The 21338-nt window shown below is 42.5% G+C and overlaps 1 protein-coding gene across 1 annotated transcript in view; it reads left to right on the forward strand.

Moving 5' to 3' along the window:
- The window catches only part of CTNNBL1 (catenin beta like 1), a 159807-nt gene that overhangs the window by 97282 nt on the left and 41187 nt on the right, over positions 1-21338 (forward strand). The window contains exon 11 of the mRNA XM_024743133.1: positions 6135-6316. Coding sequence (XP_024598901.1) covers positions 6135-6316 — 182 coding nt within the window. The remainder of the gene's footprint in view (positions 1-6134; positions 6317-21338) is intronic.

Consider the following 21338-nt stretch of genomic DNA (forward strand, 5'->3'; position numbering starts at 1 on the left):
TGGGGAAAATATATTTTCCTAGGAATTGTCCATCTCACCTGTTTTCCAAGTTTATGGCATAGAATTATTCCTTTGTTCTGTTGTTCTTAATGTCTGCTGTATCTGTAGTTTTCTCCCTTTCTATTGATTACCATTATTATTTTTTTGTGCCTTTTCTTTTTTTCTTGATCATTCTTGCTAGAGGTTTGTCAATTTTATTGATCTTTCTAAAGAACCAGATTGGACTTTGTTGATCCTCTTTATTAGAGTTTGGCAATTAAAGACCTGTAGACCAAATCTGGCTGAGACCTGTTTTTTTATGGCCAGTAAGCTAAGAACCTAAGAATGGTTTTTATACCTTAAAAGCGTTAAAAATATTTTAACACACACACAAACACAAAGATGCCACAGAGACCATACGTGGCCCGTGAAACCTAAAATATTTTCTGTCTGACCCTTTTCATAAAATTTGCCAACCTGCCAGCCTGTGCTCTCTAGAGTCTTGGTTTTTCGGTCACTGATTATTTATCTTACTTCACTGTCTGCTCAGCCATTTTGTGCGAGGTTTCTCTGCATATCTAGCTCACCATAGTGCTAGAAACAAAAATCTTACCTCTGTTTTCTACATATTTGTTTCGTTTTCTGGCATAGGCAGTCAAGTAATGGTTGGTACCAGTAGTTTATAAGAAATGGATGGGAATAGCAATTGAAAAAATGTATCAAGCAATATAGAAGACCACCATTATTCTATTTTAGTGGTGGAATATCTCTTAGCACTGCCATAGCACCAGTGTTCTTTGGCACTGTAGTTTGAGAGCAGCTATGAACTTAGTCATATTGATCTTACTGCCAAATTCATAGAAGTCCTGGACCCTGGAAAGTGATATTATATTTTGGGAGCTAAAAGGAACTTAATCATGTACATTGTAAAGCAAACAAAAATGATCTCATATGTCATTATCCAAATTTTTTACCAGAATAAGTTTATGGTTCACAGTATTTTTTAAAGAATGCCTATCACGTTTTTTCCCTCCTTAGTTCCTCAGTCTCTTTTGGCCGGGGAGGGAGTAGACTTTACCTCTTTTACTTGTCCTTCAAATAAGTTTTCCCCAAGGTTTAATCCCTCTTTTCTGCATATTTTCTGCCCCCTCTCAGGGTAATCTTCACATCATAGGTTCAATTACTAACCATAGATATAATTATTCTTATATATTTCCTTCTGTTTTTAATCTCGTTCCTGGACTTCAGACCCACAAGTCTAAGCTGAACATCACTGCCATGTCTCACAGGCACCTCAGGTTCAATCTAGCTCAACTCTTTTCACTCATAGTCTGTTACTTTGCCTTTCTTATCAGTGTCTCTACCTCTAATGCATTTCCCCTCTTTCTTCTGCTTCTTCCCCTCTCCTCCCCCAATACTGTCCAACCCACTGTGGCAAGTGTGATCTTTCCAATACACAAAATCAGCAGGTTTCTTTTTTTTTTTTTTTTTTGCGGTACGCGGGCCTCTCACTGTTGTGGCCTCTCCCATTGTGGAGCACAGCCTCCGGACCCGCAGGCTCAGCGGCCATGGCTCACGGGCCCAGCCGCTCCGCGGCATGTGGGATCTTCCCGGACCGGGGCACGAACCTGCGTCCCCTGCATCGGCAGGTGGACTCTCAACCACTGCGCCACCACGGAAGCCCAGCAGTCTTCATTTTTTGCTGCTGCCCCTCGTGCTCTTTATATTCTAGCAGTACCATGCACCACTTCCCTGAATGTTCCATGCTTACTCATGCCTTTGCATGTGCTGCTGTTTCCTTCTGCTTGAAATACCCTTATCTTTTTTGCCTGTCTGGGAAAGACATCCAGTGAAGTTTGGTTCAGGCATCATCTGCTTTGTGAAGCCTCCCTGACTCATAGTCAGCCCTCCTTCCTGCATTCATGTTCTACTTTGTGTACACCTCCATTGTCGTACTTGGCTCTTCATTGTCTGCACGTCTGTCTCCCCTGTGAACTGAGGTCCTCAGAAGCATGAGCTGTGCCCCTCTCTACATCCTCAGCTTAATAGCTGGCACCTATTAGATGCCTCATAAATATTATATTTGATGAAAGAGCAAAAAAATTATACTCAGAATGCATGTTCATTACAAAAGTATTTCTGTATAGTAAAGAAGAATAAGCTAATTAAAGCAACAACGGAAACTTCCCACTCCTCACCTTCCCTTCTCATCAGAAGGCTCACCTGGGCAGAAGAGGGAGCAGTAGGTGACTCAGTCATTTCCCACAACCACCCATGTTATAGAGGCCAGCGTTCACATTGGTCCTGGCATGATCAACAACCTGATGAACCCAGCCAAGACTAAGATAAACTGCTTGTCCTCGAGTAGAATAAATATTTCAAATAAAGTCAACCCAAGAAAGGCCAAACAGCTATTGATTGCTAAAAGCCTGAACTTGAGCCCAGTGAGCATTCCAACGTTCACCTCCATCCAGCTTACCTGATCAATATGCAATTACTGCCCCCTTTAAATGTGTCTTACACTGCTTACCTGAAGAAGGGTTTTACTTTTAAGATCTTTTGTTTGTTGAATTTGCTTAGGCAGGGAAAAAAAGAGACTTGGCGAAACCAGCGTCATTTACCTTTAGCATTTCAAACAATTCTGTTATATGTGAAATGTTTGAATGTATGCTGCATGGTAACGGAAGGTGCCCTGTTACATGACTGTAATTCATTTCGAGAGGACTTTTTCTGAGTGACTAAACAGTAAGGATATTGTATTTCAGTTTCCTAATTTCTGTTCACATGGTTATCTGCCCTAGCCATAACCTTTGTAAATTTAAGTTTGTAGAGTAGGGTGCTCAAGTCCAGCTGCAGTGAAAACATATATATTATTTGTCTACTCTCCTTTTAGAATTTCATCTTGGTGCAAAAAATACCCTTCCTATTGAATTTAGAAATTTATTTACCCTGCTCCAGATATTTAAGATTTCATGTCTCACAAATATGCCTTTCTCACACCACTGCAGTTATCAGAACTGTCGTTTTCACTTACGCTCTTGTCATATTCTCTTACATATGCTTACTGACCCCAAGCTCTGTCACTCCAGTCCCTTCATCACACTACTGCCAGGTTAAGCTTTCTAAAATCTATCTGTGTAGAGTCCTCCTTTTCTTGAACATTTCATGGCTTCTCAATGTCAACAGCATGGAGCCCAGGTTCCCTGGCAGCACATCTAGGGCCTGTCATGACCTGTTCCTGCCCACCTCCCCTTAGTCATCTTCTTAACCCCTGGTCTTTTTTTTTTTTTTTTTTTTTTTTGCGGTACGCGGGCCTCTCACTGTTGTGACCTCTCCCGTTGCGGAGCACAGACTCCTGATGCGCAGGCTTAGCGGCCATGGCTCACGGGCCCAGCCGCTCCGCGGCATGTGGGATCTTCCCGGACCAGGGCACGAACCCGCATCCCCTGCATCAGCAGGCGGACTCTCAACCACTGTGCCACCAGGGAAGCCCAACCCCTGGTCATTGAGAGCTACTTCCAGTTCCCCCAAGTGGCATGTTCTTACAGGCCTCCTATACCTTTGCCCGGGTCGCTTACCCACCACTGCCACCAATGTCATGGCTCTCCCTTCTCTGCCTGACAAACACTCATATTTCAGACTCAGTTCAGATGTCACCTTTCATTTGACACCTTCACAGATTTCTCCTTGATAAAGTTAATTATCTCTACCTCTCACCTCCTTGGAGTTAAATTTTCATTGCTTTGGGCTTTTTTTTTTTTTTTTTGCGGTACGCGGACTTCTCACTGTTGTGGCCTCTCCCGTTGCGGAGCACAGGCTCCAGACGCACAGGCTCAGCGGCCATGGGTCACGGGCCCAGCCGCTCCGCGGCATGTGGGATCTTCCCAGACCGGGGCACGAACCCGTGTCCCCTGCATCAGCAGGTGGACTCTCAACCACTGCGCCACCAGGGAAGCCCTAGCTTTGGGCTTTTGAAATTATTTTTATTTACCTGTTCTTAAATTGGCTAAAGACAGGGAGCTTATAATTCCTAGCAGCTAGTGTAGTGCCTGCTGTATGGAGGCAAGTGCTTAGTAGAAGCCTTTTTTTTTTTTCTGTTAAACTCAGTAGTTGGGTTGAATGTCATTTGTGAGTACCTTGGATTGTTTTGATTGACTTGTTTATTCCCCATAGCAAGGGGAATAAAGTTAGGAATATTCACAATACATCCTTGATCTTTTGAGATTGGCACCAAATAGGATGGCCAACTATCTCAGTTTGCCCAGGACTGAGGGGTTTCCCAGGATGTTGTACTTTCTTTTCAGTGCTAAAAATGGAACAGTCTCAGGTATACCAGCATGGTCTAGCACCAAAGGGCACTGTCAGCAAGCTTTTTATCTACTCTCCTTTCCTCCACTCACTGGGACCCAATCCTGGCTGGCTGTTCTGACCCAGGATAGCATGCTTTGTCATCATTAACACTTTAATACTGCATACAAAAATTAACTCAAAATAAATTAAAGATCCAAATGTAAGAACTAAAATAGTAAACTCTTAGAAGAAAACATAGGTGTAAATCTTCATGACACTGGGTTTGGCAGTGGTTTCCTTTTTTCTGACTGCACAACATGGCTTCCAGGATCTTAGTTCCCCGACCAGGGATTGAACCCAGGCCACTGCAGTGAAAGCACCAAGTCCTAACCACTGGACCACCAGGGAATTCCCTGGCAATGGTTTCTTAGCTATGACACCAAAAGCACAAACAGCAGAAGAAAAAAATAAGTTTTGTGCTTCAAAGGGCACTGTCAAGAAAGTGAAAAGATATCGCCTAGAATGGAAGAAAGTATTTACAAATCATTTACCTGTTAAGGGACTTGTATCCAGAATAAAGAACTCATACAACTCAATAATAAAGATAGTTAAGCTAATTTAAAAATGGGCAAAGTATCTGAATAGACATTTTTTCAAAGAGGATATACGAATGGCCAATAAGTACATGAAAAGGTGCTTGACATCATTAGTTATCAGGGAAATGCAAATTAAAACCAGAGTGAGGTACCATTTCACACACACTAGGGTGGCTAGAACCAAAAAGTCAGATGATAAGTGTTGATAAAGATGTAGAGAAATCAGAACACTTATATGCTGCCAATGGGAATTTTAAATGATGTAGCCCCACTTTGGAAAGGTCTGATGGTTCCTCAACAGGTTTAAACATAGAGTACCATATTCCCTAGCAGTTTCACTCCTAGGTATACATATACCGAAGAGAAATGAAAACATATATCCATACAAAAACACGTGCATGAATGTTGATAGCAGCATTATTCATAATAGCCAAAAGGTAAAAACACCCCAAATGTCCATGATGGATGAATGGATAGATAAATGGTGACATTTCCATACAGTGGACTATTATTCAAGCATAGAAAAGAATGAACTACTGATACATGCTACAACATAGATGAACCTTGAAAACATTATACTAGGTGAAAAAAGTCAGTCACAAAAGACTAAGTATTGTATGATACCATTTAAGTTGAAAAGTCCAGAGTAGGCAAATCCATAGAGACAGAAAGTAGATCAGTGATTGTTTAGGGCTAGGATGGAATGGGGAAGGTAGAGGGATGGTAGCTTAAGGGTAGAGGATCTCTTGTCAGGGTGATGAAAATGTTCTATAGTTGACTATGGTGATGGTGGCACATATCTGTGAATATTCTAAAATTCATTGAATTGTACATTTTAAATGGGTGAGTTGTATGGTATGTGAATTATATCTTGATAAAGCTGTTAAAAAGAAAGAAAAAGGAAGAATAGGCGATCCATAATCCTACCACCCTGAACATGTTCGTATCTTGATCTGTTTCTTTCCAGTCTCTTTTAATGTATATATTTTACATAATTGAGATAATGCTTCATACAGAATTTTGAATATTATCTTTTGTGCTTATCATTCTGACTGTAAGAACTTGTTCATTCTACCACATACTCTCCTAATTGTTAACAAAGTGTGTAGTATTCCATGTAGATATACTATAATGTAATAATTTTTTTTACTGGTGGACATTGTTTTGTTTTTATTTTTCTTTTTTCCGTTGTAATGAGTATTGCAGTAAATACACTTTCTTTTTTTTTTAAGACTACCACACACTCATGAAAACCTCTTCTGTTCCCAGAGAAAAGAAGATCTCCCGGAGCAGTGCCCTGAAAGTGCTGGACCATGCCATGATTGGACCCGAGGGCACAGACAATTGCCATAAGTTTGTTGATATTCTTGGCTTACGAACCATCTTTCCCCTTTTTATGAAATCTCCCAGGAAGATCAAGAAAGTGGGAACCACTGAGAAGGAGCATGAAGGTAGGGTTCACTGGAGAAGTCAGCCTAATGAAGATACATTAGGAGAAATGGGGGGCAATGAGAGCTACTGTGAAAAACTCTGTCATGCAGCTGAGGAGTTGACTCTTAAGCGGAAGTGTGCTACCTTTTTCTTTTTTATTTGCCTATTTTCTATGCATGGAAAAGCAACCCAGAGACCCCTGATCACTGATGGCCTTTGTTGCACTGGTTCTCTGCTTGTTTGAATCCTAGTGGTTCCATTCCCTTCTGGCCTGTGAATAAGTCTGTGTGTGAAGGTTTTGTTTTCTTCACTATAATTTGTAGCGAGGAGTCTCTCTGATGGAAGACCCTTTTGAAAAGAGTAATGAGGTGGCAACACATGTCACCGCCAGAGTAGTGCTTTCATGTATTTCTGTATTAAAGAGTGATTCAGCCACCATTAGGAATTGCCGAAATAAACTATTTACAGCCCAGGTTCCCCTTTTTATGTTTCTCCTCCCTGATGGTGCATACTCCCAGCAAAATGCCATGAATTGCGGTGCTGTAAGCAGAGTAGTTACTGCTAGGCCATTCTCTTCCTGCTGTTGTCTAGTGGCCTGCTGCATCCCTCTCCCCAGTAAATAGCCGCAGTGCAACCTGGAAGGCCCTGGATTTATGAGCACTGACAGTTCTGTTGGAGGTTAACAGATACTTGCACCAGGGAATTTACGTGGTTGGGTGGTTATTTTAAAGTATGGGGAGGGTGCTAAGAGGGGGACGAGGAGGTGGTGTGTGTGAAGGGCGAGGACCTGGGCTGATTGGCTGGCTAATTTGGCTGTCTTGTCAGAAGTTAACATCTGTCCCATGGTTTGATTTTTTTTCATCATGATTAGTAGAACGGCATAGGTATCTGCAGGATCTTTTGCATTCCTTACCCTCCTAGGTAAAAGTCTGGGAGTTCCTGTCTATCACTTCTCAAATTGACTTGACTTAGTCTGTACCAACTTGGAGTGGCTAAAGGTGAAGGTGATGCCTTCAGTGGTCACCTCCAGTGATATCTTCTCTGATGAAAGCAGCTCTCCAGAGACAGCAGGAAGTCTGGCAGGGGAAGAACTATGGACTAGAGATGTGAGAACATGTAGAGAGTTCAGTTCACCTCAAAGCAGATACTGACCAAACACCAGCTCTGAGCATGTTAAGCCTACTGCTGATCTTTTTTCTTTCCTCAATGGAAATTCAGCAAAATGAGGCCATGGGAGAGGGAATGGGTGGTATTGGAGATCGAGGAGGTAAAATTTTGGAGACAGTCACTATTCATTGAAAACCTGCCACATTCCTAGTTCTGCTGCATTATATGCTATCTTAGTTGGGCCTTACCCATGAAGTGGTATCCTTGTTTTTTAAGATAAGGAAGTCAGCTAAGAAAGGAACCAAGCTGCGGTTCTACAGCTAAATAGCTGTGTGACTTTAGACCCTTTGCTTAACTTCTCTCAACTGCGTTTTCCTTCCTGCTCTGTAAGATGCGGAAACTAGACTAGTGAATTAGAAGCTCTGATATCTGTACCTTAAGATCCTGAGGCACAGGCCCTAGTTGTCAAGGCTTTGTCCTATAATCCAGGAAACTCCTTGAGGACTGTGGGTGGCTGACCTGCTGGGTTGTATTGAGAGGCTTGATGGTACATTTTGAGCATGCTTGAAGAAAGTGAAGGGAAACAGCCCTTAGCAGGCTCTTGCTCTGTGTGCATGGCACTGAGAAGAGAAATGACAGATTCAGTGAGTAGCTGTTTTCCTTCTGAAAAATGTGCCTGGTGGCATGCTGGTAGCAGTACATTTGCTTTAGAGTACCCACATTAGGAATTTGATAACATTATATTAGTGAGGGCAGTGGATTGGGAAGACAGCTCCTGGAAGGCACGTTTGGACTGTAATGGCTGGTGAGGATGAGCTCTGCATCCTGAATACAGCGGCACCCAAAGAGTGACCCCCAAGGAGAAAACACAGCCCTGGCCTTTCTCCCACCCCTGCTCCTGCTCCTGGCCATGGTGGTGGGGTGAGGATGGAGGCAGGGCAAAGCAGGGGCACCTTGTGCAAGGTTTCTTTGTCCTGTCTTCTGGGTTGCTCTCCATGTGCTGACCTTACTGAAGGAAGTAGACCAGGTTTGTGTAGTAAGCTAGAGCACGGTAGCTCAGACCATCAGAAGTATTTGCAAACATGCCCAGCCCCAGGTTTCTACCATGCTCTTGCCTCCATCTGTAACAATTTTCTCTGACCTGTCTGCTTGCCTGCCTTATAGTCATCCTTCAAGTCCTTAGTGTTTGGGGGTTTTTTTGCAGTACGTGGGCCTCTCACTGTTGTGGCCGCTCCCGTTGCGGAGCACAGGCTCCGGACGCGCAGGCCCAGCGGCATGGCTCACGGGCCCAGCCGCTCCGCGGCATGTGGGATCCTCCCGGACCGGGGCACGAACCCGTGTCCCCTGCACCGGCAGGTGGACTCTCAACCACTGCGCCACCAGGGAAGCCCTAGTACTTAGTTTTGATGTCACTTTCTCAGGGAAACATAACATGAGCTCCTAGGCTTGAATAGAACCTCCTATTAAGTGGACTCTTGGACCCAGGACTTTGACTTCATAGCCCTTAAGATTATAGAACCAATAGTCTTGTCACCTCTGCGTCCCAGGGCCTAGTCCCGTGCTTGGTATGGGGTGGATACACAGTGTATATTTACTGACTGCATGAATGGATAACTACTTCCCTAAAAGACTGCTCATTAAAGACAGACATGGATTTGGGGCTCTCCCCAGAACCTTGCAAGGTTGAGTCAATACAGTTGACAGTTGTTGGTCATACACCTGGGGTGACCAGCTTGTTTGGAAGCAAAACAAGTGGGTTCCTAGCCTTAAGTTTTTCCTTGTCTCATGGGCTTAGAAATTATGGCAGAACTCCTCCCCCCTCCTTTAGAGCTATGCCTTTAAGAGACATGTTATGGATGGAACTTCCTTATAGGTGAGGCCACCCTATGACAAGCTTCTTTTGGGAATCCAGCAACTCCTAATAAAGAACTATGGGCTGGGAATCAGCTTGCCCATCCAGAACCTCTGGAGGGCTGCCCTGTAAGCTTCCCTTTCTTGTCAGATTCAGGGGCTTGTCACATATCAGGGTTAAGTTCATCCTGGTCCAGTCTCAGGCCCTGTCATCTCTTAGAATCTTCCCCAAACTCCGATGGTAGCAATATAGCCTGGTGTGGTACAGAATGATCCACTGCTTGTCAACCACGTGATCTTGGGTTAATTCTTAAACTCTCCGAGCCTTACTTGAGCCTTAGGTAAAATGCTAGATCTACCACATAGGGTGGTTGTGAGGGTCAGGTGAGGTGACAGATATTAACTTAGCACAGACTCTAGAATAGAGTAGGCACTTCAAGAAGTGTAAGTTCTCTCCTCTACTAAATCTGTCTCCAGTTCTGCCCACCCTGACCTTAGTCACATATACCCATTCTTCTAAGACGTCACTGGGAAGCCAGGCAAAGAGACTGCCTACACCTTGGGTGTGGGAGGATTGGGAGAGTGTGGGTTTTATTGGCCTGCGGTCTAATCGATCTAATCGCTGAATGATTGCTGCATGAGAATGGGCAAACTCATTCTTGACGGGAATGTCAGGAGTCATGATATGCTAAATAGTGGAGCGGCATAAAAACAACATGTTCCTAAAGCCAAGAAAAGAGCTTTGAGAGAGGACAGTCTCTAGATTAAGCTGACTCTAGAGAGGAGGGAAGAAGCAGAAACCACCCTTATAACCTAGAATTGTGGGTAATGTAGTTCTTCTTCTGAGATGGGGTGGAGAAGGAAAAGAATTAAAATTGAAATCCATTCAGTTTTGCATAATAAAACCTTCTGAAATAGATCAGGGGAGGCACTTAGCTTGGGGGATGGGTTGGAAGGAAAAAATTTGCCCTTGGGTGCAATAGCATGATTGGCTGCCTCCTTGGTTTTATAAAGAATAGCACAGTATATATTGTCTCCTTGGAATTAACTGCTTCAGAATATGAGGGGGGAAGAAAAGAGCTGGGATCCAGAAATGGCATTTGACCTTTACTTCTTGTCTCTTTTAAAAATTCTGATTAAAATAGGTCCAATTTTCCTTGTATTGCTTCATTAGGTAGGTGAGGTATTGAGTTTATAGCAGTTCTAGTTAATTGCACTGTTTCAGCATGATTCCCCTAGAGGCTATTATGAGCTTTAAGGGGGTGAGCTACCAAGCAGTGTGTAGGTGTGTGTGTGCATGCTAGGCATATGCACACATTTTACCTCATCAACAATGACAGCAGTTGATAACAGGTCACTGCTTTAAAGAATACTTTTCTGTCATCTGCAGACAATTGTAGATGATTCTCGTGGACTCCTCAAGTCAGGAGGTATACAGTTGCCTGGTGCTTCTTGGACTCCTAACAGTGAGGAATTGCAGACCAGAGCTCCCACCACCTACCAGGCTTAGGAGAGGGAAATAGCAAAACCTTTCCTGCAGTCAGAAAAGAAGGGAGTTTAGCCAACATAAGCAAAACAGAAATATTTTTAATGTGTCCATGGTGGGCTGTGGTAATGACATGGCATCGTTTGGGGCCAACTTTTACTGGGGCTCCTACTATGTTCAAAATTTAACAGACCTAACATGTGACAGGAATAAAACTGAATGCCTGTCCTGGGGGGAGCTGCTCTTTCCCAGTGTTCCAAATCTCCAGATCCTTTGCCTCAGCCTGTCCCTCAGGCATTCATTTTTGTCTGTCTGGATTGGCGGTGTCTTCCTCCAGTTCTTTTTTTTACTCCCCATACTCTCCTTGATCTCATCTACTACCTGTAGCTTTAACCTCTATCTCTTTGCCACTGATTCCCAACTCTTCAGCCTTGTCTCTCCTACAAGCTCTAATCAGCACAACTAATTAACCAGAAGACAACTGCACCAGATACTCAAATTCAGCTCATTCAAAACTTTCCTCATTCCTTCATCACCCAAGTCTCTTCTGCTTTTCCTGTCCTGGTAAATGGCACCCAAGGCAGAAATCAACACACCATGCTTAACTCTAATATTCCCCACATGCACAGGACAAGACTTGGGTTGGTGTCTTGGTTCTGCCATTTACTAGCTCTATGACTTTGGAAAAGTAGCTTAACCTCCCTGAGCCTGTATTTCCTCAATTGTAAATTTGGGATAATATTGGAATCTATTTCATAAGGCTGCTATGTGAGGATTAAATGAAATAATACAGATCAAATGATTAGCATAGTGCCTGCTTCATTAATATTAGTGGCTGGGTTGAGGATAGGTTTCCCTTTTGTGTTCCTCTTCCTTCTACTTTATTGGTAGTTTTCGAAGTACCCACAGAAAAAAATCCTTTTTCTCCCTGGATCTGCCATTCATAGGGGTAGACCATAAACATGCCAGTCTTATGTGGAATGTAAGACAAAAACCTCTCCCAGAGAGGATGTACTAGGAATCCCCAGGTCCTCACTTCTCTACATCATGTAAACAGAGAATTCAAAGATTTCACCCCCTCCTTTTGTATTCCCCAAGCTTAAAAATCCCAAAGAGTCGGCTGTAGTGCTCAGAATAATGAACAAGTGAAGAGTAAATGGTATTTAATTTTAAGAGTAGCATTAAGCCATCTGCTACCAGGGACTTTATGTTAAACAAGGATGGAAATGTCTGGCTGTTGTTTTTTGTCGCTATCTGAAAACCTTATAACTGAATAGTTCCTGGATCAATTTCTTTTTTCTCCCTCCAGCTGCTTGTCTCATTCCTGACCTCAGATGACAAAATATAAGGATGCTGAAATAAGCAATGTGTTTGGACTTAGGGTTCCTCTCATCAGGCTTGAGGGGATGATTTTGAGTGTTACACATCTGGCTTGCTAACTGGTTCCAGCCATATAAGGATTAACCCACGGGCCTTTCCCAAGTAGAGCACAGCATAGTTGTTTGCCACTGAGGAAGACGGTGAAACAAAGGATGTATTTACCATCCTGGAAAACTGCTCTTTTCTTTTGTGGGAGGAGGTTAGTGGCCAACTCACATTTTATTGAGCATCTACGAGTATACTGAGGGCTTTACAGGTGTATATACTTTATGAATTAGGCATTTCTATCGTTTTTTTATAGATGAGTCTCAAAGAGTTTGTTAATTACCAAATACTTTCTAGCAAGTGAGTGACAAAAGCAGAATTTGAGCCTAGGTTTGCTTCTAAAGCTGCTTCTAACACCAAGGTGGCTCCAGCGGTCTTCTGGCTGGTGTCCAGAGGCAGCACAGGGTAGGGGGAGGAGGATTGTCTTTGTGGGAGACAAACCTGGCTTCAGATCCCAGCTCTACCCCCAAAATAGCTGGTGGCCTTAGACAAGTTATTCTTTCTGGACTTTGAATCCCTCTTCAATCAACAAGGCAGATAAAGCCTTTCTCAAATTGTTGTGTGAAGGATAACGATCATGAGCATCCTACATAGTCTCCAGCAAGTGGACATTTAATAAATGGTAAAATAGTTGCTGCATGTCAGCCTCCTTTCAAAAATAGTCATCCTTACCTCTCTCAGTTTTCATGTTTATGTGTAGGGAGCAAAATTCCTTGGCTTTCGTGGGTGTGAAGCCCAGTTGTGCACCAGGACTGCGTATGTGGAGAGGCTGGGTCATAACAGGAGCTACCAAGAGATGGGACAGCCAGTTTATCATGATGGCCTACTAATCTGGACCCTCAGTTATAATCCTGATTGTGCTGGTCCTGTCAAAATTCATCACCTTGAGTGAGGTCCTATACCCTTCTATTTCAGTTTGATGCTCTTGCAGAGGGTCTGTTTCTATGGATAAGAGCCCTAAAGGTAGGTCAGTGAGGCTTCATTCATTCTTTCATTAAACAAACCACTAGCCCCTTCTTTGTGCCAGGCTTGGTGTTGTAGATGGAAGGTGAACAAGCTCACAGTGCAGCTAGGGAGACATGGAAACCTGTGTTTATATTACAAGGTAAAGTGGTAGAAGAGAGCACGGAGCAGGGGCTCCTAATCTAACCTAGGTGGTGAGAGAACAGGTGGAGGTTAGAAACAACTCCACCTTAGAAATGTGGTTCTTGAGCCAAACCTTAAGTCTGAGTTAGCCACGTGAAGGAATATCAAGTGAAAAAAGCAGCGTGTATAAAATAAAAGGTGGAAGGCACAGACCACAGTGAGCCTCAAACTAGTTGCCCCTCAGAACCATCTGGAAATTCGTTTAAAATGTAGCCTTCTGGGACATGTTCTCAGAGTTTCTGGTCCCACCAGTCTGCATAATGCTGGTGGATATGTAGTTTTATTAAGCTTGCCGTGAGTACCCTCTGAGACCAGTCTGGCACCAGCCCTTGGTAAAAAGAGCATGGAGCCAGATTAGATTAGTTAAGCAGGAGCCAGACCTTGAAGGACCCTGCGGAGCTGTTGTGAGGATTGACTGAGTTAATAGATGTACAGTGCTTAGGGCAGTACCTGGCACGTGGTAAGCATTCATTAATGTTACTAGTTATTGCTGTTCTTACAGTTATTTTATTGTGTTATAGTAAAAAAGGACTCCCCCAAATTTTTATAGGTCATAGGTAGAGTACTAATTTCAATTATTTTGACTATTTCAGCTAATTTAGCACAAACTCAATTTTGATATTGAAGGCCTGGGTGGAAAGGATGAAGGAGAAACATCTATCACTGTTTTTCTTTTGCGTTTTTCATTTTTCCAGGTAGAAACTTAGTTCTTTAGTGGTAGCATTAGCTGAATTCTTGTTTTGGATATAGAGTTTTCCACTGTTACATTTATTATTTTGTCAATATAACTCTGTTAGTTTTCATTTATAATCTTGATTAAGTTTTATAGAAATAGTTTAGTGTGTAGTGTATCTCCTTTATAGAAGTAAAACAAATACCAGGAATGTTGAAGCAGCAGTTGAGAAATAGCCAAACCTTTTTAGGTTATTTCTGTAGCATTAGGTGGTGCCAAAATGAGGAAGTAACTTAGGGGCTAGGCAGTAATTAACTGGTTTATTACACTGGTTTATAATAACCTGGTTTATTAAAATTCAACACGTAATCTTTACTATGATATGCTTCCTAATGTTACCACTGGGGGCTTTTTTTTGTTGAGTACTCTGATAGGCAAAAACCTATCAGGTGAAAGCATTCATTATATCATTTCACCTAATCCTCACAAGAACCCTGTGAGCCATGGATTATTACCTACATTTTACAGGTGAGAACACTGAGGCATAAAGAAGTTGTCATTTTCCGAAGACACAGCTAGTGCATGGCCTTACTAGGATTTTAAGCTAAGATTTTTCCATGGTTTCTGAAAATTAAATCATATGCAGTACTCTTCTAATTCTTCTTTTAATCATAAATCAGTGTTGCTTAGTAGTAGTGGGCCTAATTTAAACTGCTTGGTGTCTTTTCCTGTTTGATTTCTTTTAAGTCATCAGTAGTCCTGCACACAGTACTGCGTAAACTCTCTCAATTCCAAACATTTTGCCCTGCCACACTTTGTTCACCTCTTCTTGGCTTCCGACTTTAGGATGTATCTGTCCACTGATAGTCTACTCTCTTCTCGGTGGCCTCTCAGGCCTGAAGCTCAGCACTGCTTCAGCCTTCAATTTCTGTTCCTAAACATTCCCATCTGCTTACTTTGCAGTTGCCTGCCTTTAAACACTTCACTCAGCACTCTGGCCTATTTTCTCCCTCTGTTGGCCCCCTTGAGAATGAGACATGAATCCATAGTTTTCAACCCTCACTGATGAGTATCAGTTGAAGAGCTTTGACAGAATACCCATGCCTGGGCCCCACCTCCAGGAATTCTGAGCATCGGAACGCCAAAATCTGTATTTTTTAAAAGCTCCAGAGCCTGTTGCTCAGCTAGCGCTGAGACCCACTAGCCAGAATGCTCAGAGCATAAGCCTTGGTAAGCATACTTTTTACTTTCTCTCTGGGCCAAGAGAAGACTGTTGACATGGCGGGTCTTAGGGGAAACCTTGTTAAAAATATCTTTATTGCTTTTTCTGAGTGTGAATAATTAACCTAATGTAGAAAAGTCAAGCATTGTGGAAAAGAAGGGTGGGAAAGTTAAAATCGCCCCCAATCTCACCACCCAGAGTTAATGACTAGAAACATCGTGGACACTATCCATTCAAACATCTGTGTTATGGGTGGGGGTTGGATATATGTGCATATAATTTTGTATAAGTGGATCCATGGTGTATATGCTGTTTTGTAACCTGCTGTTTTTACTCAGTGTGTCTTGGGCATATTTGACAGGGATGAGTCTTTCAATACAATTAGGAAACTGGACTGTATATTTTTAGAAGGCAGGATAGATTTCAGGTTAAATGATTAGGTTGTAGAGGTGATAGCAGTTTGGAAAGGTAAGCTGTGCTTGGATGGTGATGTTGCCTCTTCCAAGTATTGTTACTGTGCTGGGACTTCAGGATGGTAAGGAAAGGAGGTGTGGACTGAAGGCTAATACGTCTGAGTTCACTTGGTTATAGCATAAGGGAAGTGAAGATGCCTTTCAAATTTTTTTTTAATGTGTGAATATTTTAATGTGTTAGACATGTTGGCATCTAACAGTAGATATAAGGTAGAAGGAGATAAACCGAAAATAAACCTGTATACATTTCACTGCTCATAAAGAATACAGTTACATGTGTGAGATATTCGTTAGTGTCCACCTTCCTGGACTTTTGTGATATTGGATGTGATTTTTATACACAGCAGCTTGCAGGTTGCTGGGGAAGTGCTCTGTGTATTTAATCATGTTGCAATCTTACTTGTTTGTTTCTCTTATGGTAAGAAAATGTCTTTGGCTTGCTTTTATAGTCAGATTGATTTTGCTTATGGGTGTCCAGATGCTGATAAAAAATATAATTAGCATGAGAAGGAGGTTGAAAAGATGTTGACTACTCTTCTGGTAGCCAAACAAAGGATCCGCAAACAAATTATTCTCAGGTATCAGGTTAAAGTGAAGCATCTCTTTTCTCTTTAAGATTCAGGTTTATTAAAGGATCTATGTGTTGAGCTGGGGAGGTCACCCTGGGGATGCGGTTGGAGAACCTTGCTGTAACCATCATGGGGTGATTTTCTGCAGCTGAGCACCTCTGTTTGCCAGTAGTAGCTTTAAATCCCTTAAGTAGCCTATTAGAAAGGAGCCCTGGGCTGGGTTCAGAAGGTTTGGATTTGTGTTCCTACCATAGGCTCTGTGACTTCGGTAAGTCATTTACTCTCTGAACCTCAGTTTCCCCACCCTTGAAGAGGGAGATAATAACATCTCACAGTGTGTGAGAATTGGATAAGATGGTGTATGGGGAAGTGTTTTCATATACTATAAGATTATGCACACGCACAATATGGTTGTGGTGTGTATTACGTTCAGTGTTTTTCCCTTGTCTCTTCTACATTCCTTACATTTGTTTCCTTGTAACACTTTTCTTCCTTGTCTCTGGCTCCAAAGTAGAAAGCAAATGATGGTTAATTTGTTCCATATTTGCTGCAGGGTTACCATAAAATAAATTAAGCGTATCATTTTGATAATCACTAAAAACATGCCTACCACTTTCTTAAAAGTATCGATTACTAATAAGTCATGTCTCTGTTAAGTATGCCTGCTGGCTGGCAAACCCGTGGAATAACAGTGTTTGCTTTTCTCGTTAGCAGGCTGATTTTCCTGATGATGTGCCAGCCAGTCTGAGGTTACTGTTGACAATGATGGCTGTGGTGGTGTTTCACATTTACTGAGTATTTGCTGTGTTCCAATATATCCATGATGTCATTATCCCTAACATCAGCCCTTTGTGGAGTATCATTAGCCTGGTTTATTACTGAGGAAACAGCCCCCAAGAAGTTAAGCACTTTCTCAAATCGTGCACAGATTAAATTAATGTCTGCTAGAACCTAAAGCCTATGTTCTTGATCCTATGCTTTAGTCTCTTAAAGAGACAACTGAAAACCAGAGTTAAATGACTTTTAATCATCACCAAAGCAACCTTTAGTTATTTCTAGAAACAAAACAGGAACATTTATAATACTTGCAAGGCAGGGCAGAAAAGCTCTATTACCAAGTTTTTTTGTATTATGTAAGATGTGAATTTGGCAGGGGGGGCATATTTGTAATGTGGGATGTGAACATTTTTTATAACATCAACCTAAATTTTTGAAATAATGAATCTTGTTATAAAGTTTTTTCTATATGTCTTATATTAAGTTAGATGTGTTTTTCTAAGCTGTAAGCTTGGCATAGTTCTTAATAGTGTAGGGGGAAAAGCTTATAGAACATGCGGACTGGAGTTCAAATCCCAGCTTATACCAGTTGTGTAACTAAATTAGGTGTTCTGAGACTCAGTTTCCAACGTGAAGGTGAGGGTGGTTTCCGCATACCAACAAATAGTTCTTGAACACCAGCAGGCTGTCTTAGAATTCAGTACAATTCTGACATTATAGACCTGGAAGAAGGAGCATTTTCCACAGGTTGAGGGCTCAGTCCTACAACTGCCCCACTCCCACTCCTTTTGGACACCATTCGCAAGTCCAGGTTGTTATCAGTACTTCTGATCAATTAATTGGTTATAAACCAGAAGTTTCCAAGACCTGCGCCTTGGGTTCTGTGCAGCTCACAGAACTCAGAGAAACATTTTACTTATCAGTATATTATAAAAAGATATAATTCAGGAACAGCCAAATGTAAGATATGAATAGGGCAAGGCATGGGGATAGGGTGCAGAACCTCCATGCCCGCCCTGTAGGCACGCCGCTCTCCCAGCACCTCGATAGCTCTCCACACCCCATCCTTTTGGGGTTTTTATGGAGCCTTCATTACATAGGCGTGATTGATTAAATCATTGGCCATTAGTGATTGATTCGATCTCTAGCCCCTCTCCCCTCCCAGATCTGGGGTTGGGACTGAAAGTTGCAATCCTCCAATCACTCTAATCTCTTGGTTGGCTCTCCTAGCAACATAACATTAACATAACAAGAGACACCGTTGTAGCTTTCATCACTTAGAAAATTCCAAGGGTTTTAGGAACTCTGCCAGAAATGGGGACAAGGACCAAATATAATAGTTCTTATTATAAATCACAGCATCACATTTGGCACATTAGTTAACTTCATTGATCTCGGATATACTGCATCTACAACAGTGCTTCTCAGTGTTTATACTGCCGACAGATTATCTGGGGATCTTTTAAAAACACAATCTGCTCCAGTAGGTCTAGGGTGAGGCCTGAAGTTGTGTGTTGATAACCAGCCCCCAGGTGGTGCCGCTGCTGCTGGTCCTCTGACCACACTGAGTAGCAGGGATCTATAAAACTGACAGGGGCAGGGTGAAGGGACAAAGGAGGTGATTAAATAGTTAATCCCACTAGGGGACTGTAAGTAGAGAAAAACTATAGGAGACCCCTTGATCACTCAAGAAATCAGGTTTGCTTACGCACAAAACCAAGCAGGCTTGCTTAGCAACAAAACCGTGCAACAGAAGCGTGAGACATGCCCCGAAACAATAAAACAGTGGTGGAAGGAGACCCACATCCTGCCCAGTGAGCTCAGTAAGTTATCTGTCTCTCAGATTCATTGTGGCATGTAGTAGGTGCTTAGCAAATGTTAGCCCTCTTCCCTTCTCCTTCCGACATGGCATTTATTTAAGAAGTACTTCTGGAAATGTGTATTCAGCATGTCTTATCTCTGTCAAAGTTCCAGGCTACAGAAGACATTTTGCAAGTAGTCAATTCAAGATTAAGCTTTAAAATGAGAGGTGCCCGCATCTGAGCATAGCTTGATGACTTAGGAGGTCATCTTGAGGTGTTTGCCCAGAACTAGGAGTCATTTAGGAAGTCTGTGAAAACCTTTGTAAGGTGGCCTTTCAAAGGAATCCTCGACTGACGTCTTCCATGAGTTCATTCACTCTAAAGTTTTCTTCAGCCATTATTTGTTGAATACCTAATGGTGCCAGAAAGGAAAAGTGCCTTTCTGATTATTACCGTACTTATTCGTGTCACGCTGGAGAATAAAATCTCTGTTTTCCAATCCCTGTGCCAACATATGTCCTACTATCTTACACACAGTTTCCAGGAGCTACCAGGGTGAGGTCTGAGGCTTCCCAGGAGCAGGAAGACTTCCTGTAGTCCTCGTGGGGGTGTCTCACTGAGCAGGGAAAAGCACGAAGCCAGGCTGAGGGGAGTTCTGGGATACCACTGCCAGCAGGGACAGTGATGATGAAGCAGGCTGGGGAATTCTTTCCTTGGGAGTGCATCTTGGATTCCACAGTGGTAAACAAGTAGGATTTGTTTCAGAGAAATTACTTTGAAGTCAGTTTTTTCCAGAAACCATCTGCTTTGTATAAAGCAAGGGGCATTGACATTCAATTTATAGCTATGTTCAAAATGGGCTCCCTGCTTATTTTTTACAGCTCAGTTTTCTAAGAAGTACCCCAGAAATTTGGGTGCTAGTAAATTTAGTTTACCACTAAAAAGGCAGATTTGGGGCAGTGGAGAGAAAACTGGTCAGATCAGTCTCTGGCTCTTACTAGCTCTGAGAACTTGGATAAAACATATAACCTCTCTGGGCCTTACTTTTTCTCATCTGTAAAATGGGGAGAATAATTCACTCCAAGTGTGGTCATGAACATAAAATGAGAAAGAGTATGTGAAGCACCTAGCACAGTAAGCTGGCATGTAACACTAATAAATGGTTATTTTCCTCTTAAGAAAGACCCATTGGGGAGTTCCCTTGTGGCCTAGTGGTTAGGACTTCGGGTTTCACTGCCATGGCCCCGGGTTCAGTCCCTGGTTCGGGAACTGAGATCCCACAAGCTGAGCAGGCAAAAAAGAAGAAAGAGAGAGAGAGAAAGGAAGGAAGGGAGGGAAAGAAGGAAGAAAGGAAGGAAGGAAGGGAGGGAAGAAGGGAGGAAGACCCGTCGGGAAAGGCACGTAAATCTCTCAGACCCTTAGTTCTTTATTTGTACAACTGTAAAATGGTTGCACTGAGTATATGGAAAAATCAGCTTGTGAGAAAATGATGATGGCAAAGTACTCCATATATCTGCCAATTGTTGATTATATCTTGTTCGTAAAACACAATATGGACTCTGTCTTCCCAGATGCCGTGTGTTTTTTAGGATTAGCCAGGTTCCTTTATCTCCTCCCTATTATGAGTCTAATATGTGTTAGAATATGTTCCTGAAGCAACTTCGCAGAGATGACGGCGTGTTTTCCCGGTAGTTTTTGTGTGTGCAAGATTATAGAATGGTTTAGTTCGTTAGTCTCACAATGGAAATGAAAGAACTGTGTTAGTGCAGCACTGAAATTCCTTCTGTACTTTCACTGCTGTATTACTGGCTGATGGAAAAAGGGTTAAGAAGTCAGCCTTCAAGAAAATGAACATAAGGCCGCCTTGGGTCTGCGAGCAGGTTTTTCTGGTTTCTGTGGAAATCAGCGAAGCCCTGGAGTCTGGAGGAAGAGTGTGTGGAGCCCAACAGTTGGTGAGGCTGCAGCAGCTTAAAAGAGGACTTTACTGCTAAATGTGGGAAGAATAGGAGGAGGAGCGGTGGCTGTTTGAAGAGTGCAAAGGCAGGACTGGTGAATAAGATGAAAGTCATGCAGAGGTAGGTTTAGATCATTCCCTGAAGGCCCTGGAAACAGGTTTTTCTTTCTTTCTTTTTTGTTCCCCCTAAACTGAATTTCTGATCTGAAGCAGGCATCCAGGGATGGCTTGCAGAGGAGTGTGAAAATACCTCCCTTGCTTTGGGGCTGTGATGATCAGCTCTCCTGAGCCAAGGCAGGTTGATGCTTGGAAAGTGGGAAATTGGAATAGCGAAGAAATCACTGAGGAAGGGGAGAATGTGGGAGAATTCTGGCACTTAGGTTTAACCTCAAGTATATCCAAATCCATGTTATGACAGGGTTCTGCTGTGCTTTCCTAACCTTTTAGGCTTATTTGAGAATACAGTAAGCTAACCATTGAAAAGGACTCTTTAAAAAAATAAAAGCCACATTACAAATACTCATAGTGATCGTCTCATTTTAGGATCTAAAGATTTT

This window comes from Neophocaena asiaeorientalis, unplaced genomic scaffold (assembly GCF_003031525.2).
Source record: "Neophocaena asiaeorientalis asiaeorientalis breed wild unplaced genomic scaffold, Neophocaena_asiaeorientalis_V1.1 scaffold82, whole genome shotgun sequence".
Taxonomy (NCBI): Eukaryota; Metazoa; Chordata; class Mammalia; order Artiodactyla; family Phocoenidae; genus Neophocaena; species Neophocaena asiaeorientalis.